This window comes from Filicampus tigris, chromosome 14 (genome assembly GCF_054856515.1).
Source record: "Filicampus tigris isolate MCC_2025a chromosome 14, RoL_Ftig_1.0, whole genome shotgun sequence".
NCBI classification, from domain to species: domain Eukaryota; kingdom Metazoa; phylum Chordata; class Actinopteri; order Syngnathiformes; family Syngnathidae; genus Filicampus; species Filicampus tigris.
In genome coordinates, this window is record NC_141230.1 from 15940702 (window position 1) to 15952383 (window position 11682).

The following is an 11682-nucleotide window of genomic DNA, read 5'->3' on the forward strand; positions in this document are numbered from 1 at the left end:
AAACAGGAAGTGGCACAAAGCTTGAACCAACAACACTCACTGAAAGCTTTGAATTTACTTTGCTTGCTATCTTTCTCTCTCAGTTTCAGTAATTATCTCTATCCCGTTATAACCTTTTCATTACAATCAAACTCTCCTTTGTATTTCACGCTGCCTGTGCTCTCCTCCCAGCTTTGCTGTCTTGCTGCATGCTGTATTTTCCTCCCCCCTGCGCTTCTTATCTCTGCTAACATTTTCAGTCCAGCGACTTCAGACACATGCTGCACTGCAGATCTCGCTCGAGCAGGGCCCACCTCATTAACGAGCCATTGTTCACAGAGTCCATTTCTGATCATTTCGACCGGGCCCCCACTTTCTCAAAGAGTGAATTAAATGTGCAGAGCAAAATGGCACGCTTGGTGTCAAAGCAATTGTTTCAGATGATAAATGTAGTGCACACAGGCCACATGAGAGGGGGCTATAATATATGATTTTCAAAGTTGACTTAAAGAACATTGAACAAGTTGTGATAACAAATGTCTTTTATTTTGCGATTTTAGTCAGAGTGAAGCAGCTCCACATGGTCGCCCATGCACACACAATCACACGCTCTCGGCACAAGGCCAAGATCATAATGTCACACATGACTTAGTTCCTTTTTCAATAGATGTTTCTTGACATTCTTAACCACCATCTTCCCACTTTTGCTCCAGCCGCTAACACTAACACAAGCCATTCTCCATCCAGTTGCACAAATGCGCATTTGCACAGACAAAACGTGGAATACGTGCCATCACAATGCGCTCCGACCATGTTTGATCACTAGTGGCTTACAAGATTTGTCATAAACCATTACATAACAGTGGGAAGATGCCTACATTTTCTATTTTTATCCTTTTTTTTTTAACTTATTGTAAATAATATTTTTCATGTCATCACCTCCTGTTCACATGATGTCTTGCTGGTGCTGTGTGGACTCGCTGACAACCTGTGAAAGACAGCAGAGATATAAAAATAGTTTGATTGCTGGTTAAGAATCTATTTATTGTACAACATTAAAGATCAAAGTGTGTTGCAGATAACATGGGAGAGTGTTTCCCATCAACTGTTAAGTGTCTTGCGTCATCAAGAGTGAAGTGAGAGGGTGAGACGGGAAGAGGGTGACAAAGGTCTGTCAGTGCTGCTGGTTTATTTAAACTTTTTTTTTTTTTTTTACAAGCAACCTTTTCTCATGAGAATTTGGTAGAAAATGGTAATGAGCACTCCTAAATTTCATCTCAGCACCCCCAATGCTTAAAAGAGAGAAGTAACTATAATGTTGCTCATGTTGTCCCAAAACATTGCCGTACACTTTTATTTGCAAAGCAAAACGAATTTTACAACAATTTACTTTTTCAACCAAGTACCTCCTAAAAATATTGCGATTATGTCCAACATTAAAACACAGATGTGTAGTAGACCAAAAAACAAGGCAGGGGTTTAATTCCTAAAAAAAATATATTAAATTTTATAGTAAGCAGTTTGATCACGCTGCACTGAACTAGAGGAAAATACAAAGACAGCACTTGTAGAATGATTCAATGAAAATGTACTGCACATGAAAGTGAATAAAAAAAATATACCTTCATAAACATTTGTAATCAAATAGCTCTTGAATGTTAAGTGAAAAGTTAAATACAACTGAACTGTACAGAGGCATACTACCACAACATGAGGGAGCACGCATATCACTAGTGGTACATTTACCACACGTTGAGAATCAATGATTATGCCTCATTTGAACGAGTTAAAGCTCAAGCTAAAGGGTAGGTTTATGACACAAATGTGTTGTATATAATACATATTTTAAATGTGTTATTTGTTTCGCATCAGAGTCTAGTTTAGTACCCATTATTAGTTCAGTTCTGAATTATTTGTTTCCCTTTTTTGTATGTTTTTGCATGTATGTGAATCGGCCAATGAGTAAAGCATCTTCAGATGTCAACAACTTTTGTCAAAGTCGTCACGGTCAGCAGAGTCAAGAGGGAAAAAAAATGGGTAATAATCTTCAGGTTTTATCAACAGGTCCAGAATAAAACAGACGTGTGACTATTTTACTTTTAGATTTTTCTTTTAAAAACTCCATTAGACACTCTGATTTAATTAAGTAGGTTGTTAAAGACTGACATGATGTGTACCTACTTTAACGGAGGTTTTCAGAGGCACATTTACATGCAGCGTGTTTTACTGTATTCATTTTCATAATAACTACTTTGTGTTTTCAAATTCATTTTATCAGAAGTATTTCCTTAATTTATTTTTTTTGTTTAAAGCTGCAGTGTGTTTAACATTCTAAACACTAAAGTTTGATTCTAGAGTTGCTCCAATTTCTATTCAACCTTAAAATTTATGATTTGTACAATTCATAGTGCGTTACCATTAGTACAAAATTCTCGTGAGGGCAGCCCTTATCAGTGCTCGTGCAAGGTCTATGATGCAAAAAACTAGATTTCAAGTCAGTAATATTTCAATATCAGATGTTGTTTTGAACTGGCTATTAGACAATTGTAAGATATGATTCAACTGTAGGAAACCTGGACTTTTTCTTAAAATCTAGTAGATTGCATCCATCCATATGCTGAAAAAAGAAGTGCAACTCTTGAACCTGACTTACACGTCAGGCACTAGCGCCCTGGCTCACAGAATATGTCATCTGGATATGAAAAAAAGATGTCGCTGGTTCATTTGTAAATGACTTCTAATGGTAGTGTGTGTGCATGTGTACTTGCTCCAACCTCTCCATCGCGGGTCTCGATGGTCTTGATGAGAACCGTCTTCTTTGAGTGCGTCTCGGAGGAACGCTGAGGCTGAGACTCAGGACTGGTCTCTGGGATGAGACATACGCAGGCATAGTATCATTTTAAATATTTCAATTCATGACAGACACTCATGACTCTCAGCTTAGCCCACACACCAGTTATATGAACCAGTGAGCCCCAAGGGTTGGTTACATGTCATATATCCCCACACAGTGGTGAGTATGGGTCACTGGAGTTATATAATGACCTCAAAATAGCAACCCCCATGTTTGGTAATGGGTTATAATTAGTCTTTTATCCCTTCCTCTACAATTTAAAATGGTATTCTTATGGGTATGTTTGCTAAACGGCTACACAGTTTCACTTACCTCTAAAGCCAATAGAGGAATAGGCAGTTTGGACAGGCATAGTGGTGGTGATCCTAGAAAAGAAAACATAGAGATGTAACATATGTAAGGAAAATATGAATATGAATTACGTTTCAGACATACACGTTCCCCCAATAATCCACAGGTTAGTGACTGAACCTGTTGGGAATAGCAAAAATCCCCAATAACTGTTCCTCAAAAGGTTCATAATTGCCACAAGATGGTAGAAAAGCACTACTTTTGTCTAATTGGAGCTCCTCAACTTATTTCAACGTAGTTCTTTGGCACCAAGAAGCCAGAAGACGGCAGCAAAGGAAGACTTTTATTTTTAGTATTTTAGTTTTTTAGCAAATAATGATAGATACGTAAAAAAAAAATCCCAAATAGGTGAATTCACAAATTCACCTATTAGGGGTTAGGCTTTACACGATCAGGATTTTGGTGGTGATCACTGATCAGTGAGTTTAAAAAAAGAAAGAACATAACCAATCACCAATCCGATTAGAATCAGGACCAATCTGTTCAACAGCTTGTTCATGTACTGTACAGTCGAATGAAAAAGAAATCTGAATATTGGAGAAAAAAACTGGAAAAAAAATCGGACTATATATGATGAGAAACCTTGGAACGTCCTTTGAGTGAACGAGATTGTGTTTACAGTTATATCATAATTTGCCGATCGATCCATGACGTCATTGATCGATTCAGCAAATTATGACATTACAACCGACTGCAATTTTGCACGAAATCCAAATTATCTGCCGATCCGCTCCGGCCGGTCAGACCTGTGTAAAGTCTAGTGGGGGTTGTATGCTGTACAAGTTTACATGAGAATAGCACACCTGCTTTCCTCTCCCTCCAGCAGTTTGCGGTAGGTGGCAATCTCAATATCCAGAGCCATTTTAACATTGAGCAGGTCCTGGTACTCCCTCAGGTGACGGGCCATATCATCCTGGAAAACATGCTGTCGTCAAATAAACGCCTTGCCCAAACATTCAAGCACTGCCATGATTGTAAATAAACCCATCTGTGACAAACGGTGGCAGGTGTTAAGTGCGCTCAGGAACACTCAGCAGGGCATCATATTATCTGCGATCTGCATTTGCGACTTATGCATCAGTTGGATGCTGTTTAATTTAGTTTGCAGGTGGAATATAAAATACTGACCTTCATCTTGGCAATGTCCTCCTCCAGACGTGCGATATTGTCCTGGTAACCAGAAGCCTCGCGACTCATGCGGTCCTCAATGTCTCTCATCTGACGCAGCAGAGACTCATTCTATGGAGTAACAGAGATGTGAGGTTAGCCACTGGTCCAAATGGAAGACATCAAGACATTAACGTGATATTAAGCAAAAAAAAAATTCTGAAACAGCAGCTTCCAAATTCATTATAACATATCGTCTTATAAAAAGGAGAAGAGGTGGAGAACTTGAACGAGAAAAAAATGCTTAATATGGTAAGAGAAACTGTTTGATACTCACGGTGCCCTTGAGTGAGTCAATCTCACAGGTATAGGACTGGATCTGGTGTCTGTACTCCATGGTCTCTTGTTTGGCAGAGCGAAGGGCATCATTGTTCTTACTCACAGCCTGGTTCAGATCTGAGACCTGAGAAAAGAGGGTTGAGTTTTCAGCTGTAGAATCGCAGAAGAAAGTTTGCCCACGCAGTCAAGTCGAGCTTTCAAAAGGACTTTTCCAAGGTTGAGAAGGCTTGGTACGGGAAACCCTACCTTGGACTTGTACCAGTCCTCGGCTTCTGAGATGTTCTTGGCAGCGATCGCCTCGTACTGCATGCGGATGTCTCTCAGAGCTGCGGTCAGGTCAGGTTTCGACATGTCCATCTGGATCTGCACCTGAGTGTCCTGCATCTGGCTCTGCAGCTCACGGATCTCCTGTAGAGAGATTCATTTTCAACATGACTCATTAACATTGTGATGAAGACACAATGTCAACTCTTTATGGCAACCTTAAATGTTAAGTGTAAGATATCATTGCAATTGCATTGTTTATGCAACGTCATATACAGTATTGTTCAATATTAGATTTGAGTTCTTGCGGAGAACAGGCAACTATAATAGGCTCGTTTAATTCAGCACAACTGGTACATTTAAACTGGGAAGCCTTGGTTGACTTCAGCTGCCCTGTGGACCAACCAAATGGTATAAATAGCTTTGCATCTGTTCACATAGCCTACAGACGGTCCTTTTTTCTCCCTTGCGTCGATATAGACAACAGCTGACCTGCTCTCCTGAAGCAGTCCACAGTTGAGAATTTCTCTAAGGTCAAAGTTGAGGTGTAAAAGAACAGCACCTCTGCATATGCTTCTTCAAACTCACCATAATCATGAGGTTCACTGAATGTGTGTTACTGTGAAAGGTGTAATAAATAGCCTGGGTGTTTATGTGAGACATATTCCAGCCCGTGAACTTCACAATGAGCCAGCATCTGATGTAGTCTATTTAGAGTATCTTGGACAGTGGTCAATGGCTACAAAAGATGTACTGTATTTAACTGACTGCTCAACAAACCTCTTCATGGATCTTCTTGAGGAAGGCAATCTCCTCTTGCAGACTCTCGATGCGCCTCTCCAGGTCCAACCTGGCCAGAGTGGCATTGTCCACATCCTAAATACGAAACAGGAAGAGCAGAAAATTACAGTGTCCGTGCAAGGATCACAATAGCAACAGTCGATCGAGCCACAGATTAGTGATGGGTATTGCAGTCATATTAATGAAGTAAAAAATAACAAGATAGTGAATAGGGGAAAAAAACGACATACAGCTCTAAAAGCAGATAGATTGTTCTCGGCTTCTTCCTTCTGGTGAACCTCCTCCTGTAGTCTGCAGTGAAGAAATAAAAGAAATAATGAGACTTGTATAAAAAAAGAACAGCCGATTGATTCCTAGGCTATCACACAACTGTCACAATGGACACTGAGTGGTGGGTGTTTTGTTCTTAGTTGGTTCCACATGAAAAACTTTCACTGTACACTCAGAAAAATGACAGGACAGAAATGAGCACACGGATTCACGTGCAGTAGTTTGCTGATGTTAATGCAGGCCTATTGTGGCCTTGATTCAAAATGCGACAGTGTGTTTGGACTTCAGCCACCCTCTGACCTACCTGAGCTTCAGTTTCTGAAGGTCATCAGCCAGGTTATCTCTTTCTACCTCCACACGGGCACGCTGGTTGGACAGAGCTTCAATTTGTCTCCTCAGCTCCCTCATTTCATCTTCGTACATCTCAGCCACACGCCCAGGTGCCTCACGGCCCTTGAGCTTTTCGATCTCCACCGTCAGGGCAGCGTTCTGCTGCTCCAGGAAACGAACTTTCTCAATGTAGCTGGCGAAGCGGTCATTGAGATGCTGAAGCTCGGCCTTCTCGTTGGTCCTTGTGTTGAGGAAGTCCTGGTTCATGGCATCGGCCAGGTTGAAGTCAAGTTTCTCGCCGTAGGTGCGCAAGGCTGTGGAGGAGCCAATCCCAGCACCGCCGGAGGACACCCTGAAGTTGGAATACAAAGGAGCGCCACTCTTCACCTCATACACTCGAGTAGTATGGGTTGCGGAGCTGCGACCTCCTCCTCCATGAGTGGCGAAGAGGGAAGACATCGGGGATGAACTGACACCAGAACCAAACGTGCGACGGTATGAAGAGGCCGTCTGGGCCGAGGAGGAGTAGGACTTGCTCATGGCTGCTGGTTTGACTATTCGGTGCGGTGGAGATGCTCGAGAAGCCAAGACCCAACTGAGTCGCTGGGTGAATGGGAGAGGAACCAAGTGAAGAATCCCCCAGCAGCAAGCGTGGCTATTTGTAGCTTTGCCACACCCACCGTCACCCCGACACCTCCTCTATGTCCGCCCATGACCTCTTTTGTCTTGCTACCACCTGACTCCACCCTGGCTTAACTATGTTGTTTTTTTTAATCGCTATTACACAATTTTCACATTTTTACCAACGTTAAGACCAAAGCATTTGTACAGTACTTACAGTATCAGTGACATTAGGCACACCTGCACTGCATCATGGCATTTCTAGTTATTCGCCCATATCCTATAGCTAAATATATTTGGGTGGATTTTTAGAAACTTCCGACTGCTTACATACATACCCCGAAAGCCTATGCTCGACATTTCCTCCCCCCTCTGTAGCCACTCAGCTGTTCGACAGTGCCTTCCTCGCCTCCTAACCCCCAATAGCCTCCTGTTGCCAGACGTCCATTCAGCTGTCCAGTGGGTCTGGTTTCAAGTGTTTGTGTGTCTGTGTGTGTGCGTGTACGACAGATGAATACTGTATATAATTGAGTGACACATTTGCGAGCGGTCAGTCCAACAACCCAGAATGTTATGGTGAGTTGTATAGTCCTTGAACACGGTATATTCATTAAGTGTGGAAGTCAAAAGGCAAACATGCAACTTCCTCCATTTTGTTTGAACATAAACAGTTGTAAGAGTTGGGACAATCCATCTTAAACCCAAATCCTAAACATGATATAATAATAATATTTTTTTATGGTACCACATCAGTTCTATATACACAGTGTGAGTTGCCACCCAGTCAGTAGCTATAGTTATAGCAGGGTCATACATTGCCCTCAGTTATGTAAGGAGCGGTTTGAGCTACTGCCAAGAAGGTCACATAATTTTGCCATCGGGGGTCTCCACACTCTCACAGAACAGAAGCATGATGCTATTTGTGTGTTGTTTCATCCTGAAAGATACTTTTAAACTAGAATAGCAAATATATATATAAACTGTATATATTTATCACAAGGCAATGTAGCAATTTACCATTTGTTTTGATAAAACAAGGTCTTGTTATTTAACTTGCATGAAGACCTGGCCTTTCCAAAACGATGTTTTAAGCGGTGGAGAAAGAAGCTCAATAGTAATTTAGTGAGCTGTAGGTGAAAGCAACAGACAGTGCTTCACTATATAGAATAGGGTTGGTGATCTCGAGGGTCAGCAGGTGGGTAAAAAGTTTGCACTGCCTCAGGATAACGGTCATACCGTGAAAATGTACAGTAGGCCGATAGACATTGCTGAAAAGAGTCAAAGAGATCAATAATAATCACAAAAGAAAACCTCTCAAAGACTATTTTCTGCACAGCACACTCAATATCTGAGGCACAAGAAACAAGGAAAAAAAAAAGATCAATCAGAAGCCACACAGGCATTGAATGTACACCTATAGCATATCTCAAAGGAATGGGAATGGGAAATATTTTAGAAGAGTCAATATGAGCATCCAAGTAATGCTACATGTACATGAAAGGGTGGTGGGCTACAGTGGTTCAATGGGCCCCCGTGTGCGGCCGTGCCTGTAGTCGCGTTTCATGAGGCACATGTGTCAGCTGCCGGTGCTGTCACACTATTTTTAGCATTCCTGTTTGAACAGTCTTGTCCAGCCCACACGCCCAAAGGATCATGGGACATGACAGCTAATACAGTAAAAGTACTGATACACACCATAGAAGAGAAGCCACTGTTATTGTTTTTTTTTTTCTTGACAGTAACACATAATATTGTAATCACAACCAAGACCAGCCACTAACAACAGACAAGGTCAAATATTTTGGAGCTGGGTGACTGCCAGTGCCAACACTAGTCCACCTGTCACAAATGAGCCAGTAGCCACATAGTCTGTTCTTTGATTGGGTTTTATGGCAGTGTGATTACAAACAAAAGGTGCTATCCTGATTGCCCCATTACTGCGTTCATATTCCAGGAGTGATGCATGGTCTCCTCATTACAAGGAGGAGGGAAATGATCGAATAAGAACGAAAGAGAATTGACTGCACTATCTGATGACATGATGGCGGGAACCGTCTCACATCAATTTCCTCATAGAGACTTACAGTTGAATCACCAGCGCGGAACATAGAATGAGTAACTTCTGAGTTGACTAACGAGCTCAGATATACAGATGAACCATTGGGACAGTCAGCCAGAAAACAAACTTAAATTAGCTCTCAGATCTCATCACGGCTAGGAGGAACACATGTCCCAAACAAGTCAACGAATATGAACAGTACGCGGCAGCCAAACCCTCCCCGCCAGGCCTCCAACTTGAGCATGATGTCAGTTACAAAACAAACATATCTGCTCATTATTCTAAATTAACATTAGAAAAAGAGAAGAACCACCATTGTGTAATACACACACATCTTGTGTGCATTAGAAACTCAACTTAAACTGCAGTAGACTGGGCAAGGACTTAATCAGCAAACCAGATGAAAGGTTACTGGACACTTTAGAAAAAGGTGTTTTTAAACTATGGCTTCTTTGTCCAATTGCTTTGAATTCAGCACTTTTTTGTATTAGTATTTTATTAGTACTTACTTTCACAAACTCATCACCAAAACAAACATATCAGTGCAAGCAAAGTCAAATTGCAACGGCAACATCTTCATCGCATCCTAATTCTAATTAATAGTAGTAACAATGCAAATGAAAGCATTAATACTCCATCACCATCACTTTATCTTTCAGAGATTAAATGCTGTGTCATGTCTAGACATGCTACCACTGAGCTGGACAGCCTGACGGCAAAAATCATGTTTAGAAGGACCCCCGATAGTGTGCACGCACGGACGATGGCGTTCAGCTAGTGAAATCTATTATAAATGTGGGATGCATGTTACCTAGCAACCAAACAAATACATATACACACATGCCAACATGGTGATCTGCCAAGCAAGAGTGACAAGGACGATAAAATGAGTGTAAAGGCATGACTGTGTGGCTGTGTGTGCGTGTGTGTGTTGGTGATTGCATACAAAAGTGTAACATGCAAAGCAGTTCCAAATCTATTTCAGTCTATCTTGGGGCCGTGGGCAGCTCAGTACGTGTGACAGGAAAAGCAACTGGACTTTAAAACAAACCCTGTGATTCATGAGCCACACCAGTTTAAAAGACCACATCCTGCTTTATTTCAGTGCAATTGCAACATCTCAATGTACACAGTCCAATAAAACAATCTGTATTATAGGCAACGGTCTGTACGTTTACAAACATGAAAAAAAATGTATTAATCAATAGAAGCCAGGGTTAAAATGCATATGCACACCCCACACGCCCACTTTCACATATAGCACATGTTCATTTGGAATCCAAATTCCTCTTGCATGCATACAATTCCATCAAGACATATGGTAATATGGGACATTCATCACATACTGCCTTTGGCAACCCTATAATAGGATGAATGTGTGAATAGCAGGCTCAAGGCCAACAATCTGGTATTTGAAATGGCAGGCTTTTGTTGGTTTTATACAGTTCTAAAATTAAAATGTAATGACGGGTTTTCAGGTCGTAATCCCTCTAATATAAGAAACAAGCTGTGTGTGAGGTACACTTATTGTTGTTGTATTATTGTGTGCCCTGACAACCACATAGTCAATCCCTGCCATCCCCATACATTTTTTCTCGCCCTAGCTGGTATGCATTATGTGTTTTAGAAATAATCAACATTATGTCATGTTTTAAAGTGCATGATGCCATTTTTGGCCTCTTACTGAGGCAGCCCAGTTAAAACATTTAGTAGCTACAGCATCCTACTTCCTCTTACCACTAGAGGGTACAAGAGGACAAGAGAAGAACTGAGCTGCAAAAAAAGAGATACGGTATTAGGTTGGTACGCTGTAAAAATAAAATAAAATAAGATAAAATAAAAGCGGAAAATCATAATAATAATAATAGTCTTGGACAGTCACTGATATGTTTTATGTTTGGTACACCTTGATAGTACAGTCTTCAAATCCACACAGCCTCGAAACTCAAAAGGCATATTCAATTCAGTACTGTAAACATTTCAAAGTTTTAGGCCCATACTGACATAATAACATAATACAGTTTTGTACATTTGTAGGTTGAAGCAAATAAGTAGTAAATATGTTTATTTCTTATATGCAGTACTGTCTTCCCTTGTCTCCAACTTATTTAGGGCAGTTGCTAAGAGAGTGGCGGTGTGTGGACGTGGATCACGATTCATGTTGTGCACGAAGTTTAAGAGTCAGCTAACTCTGTCTGATTTTTATGCTATCGAAACATGCTCCCATAACTTTATAGAAAGTGTTGTGACCTGCATATCAAAAAATATCTTAATTACCAGCTAATAAAACCCCAAGTTCTCAACCAATAGATACCTCAACCTTTAATTCTCTCTAGTTTTTTCCCTTTATTATGTCCTTGACAAAGGTTGAATGAAAAAGTACTCTAACTTGCCAAAATAAGGAGTAGAATGTGTAAGTAGGTCTATTTGTTTGAAATGTAAGGAGTAGAAGTAAGTCATCAGGAGAAAAAATACTCAAGTACAGATACATGAAAAATCTACTTAGGTATTGTATGTAGGCTACTTCGCTACTTCCCACATACTAGAACACACAGGTTAATTGTCTACCTTGTGCAGTCTGAAAGATTGTCTAAAGGAGTCTAAAAGACTGCGGGTGACTACGTTTCCCGTTGCTATTTCAGCCTGAGATGACGCACCTGCAGCTTCGTTCACGGTTAATTTGGTGTTACGTTATTTCCGCAATGAT

General features: G+C 40.8%; 1 protein-coding gene across 1 annotated transcript; it reads right to left on the minus strand.

Annotated features, from left to right (window-relative positions):
- Window positions 1-503: 503 nt before the first annotated feature.
- On the minus strand, window positions 504-6907 carry desma (desmin a). The gene is made up of 10 exons (XM_086051871.1): window positions 6270-6907; window positions 5926-5986; window positions 5675-5770; window positions 4877-5038; window positions 4629-4754; window positions 4313-4423; window positions 3988-4097; window positions 3146-3198; window positions 2754-2845; window positions 504-967 (listed from the first exon to the last, which is right to left on the minus strand). The coding sequence occupies exons 1-10, from the start codon at window positions 6833-6835 to the stop codon at window positions 926-928; spliced, it is 1419 nt and encodes a 472-aa protein (XP_085907997.1). The 5' UTR covers window positions 6836-6907; the 3' UTR covers window positions 504-925.
- Window positions 6908-11682: the final 4775 nt, after the last annotated feature.

Excerpts from the sequence above, each read along its gene's own strand:
- desma (XM_086051871.1), bottom strand. The coding sequence starts at position 6,835 with ATGAGCAAGTCCTACTCCTCCTCGGCCCAGACGGCCTCTTCATACCGT. Across the intron at positions 5,771-5,925 it reads ATCTATCTGCTTTTAGAGCT|GATGTGGACAATGCCACTCT; the intron begins GTATGTCGTTTT and ends TTTCGTATTTAG. Across the intron at positions 3,199-3,987 it reads CTGGAGGGAGAGGAAAGCAG|GATCACCACCACTATGCCTG; the intron begins GTGTGCTATTCT and ends TTTCTTTTCTAG.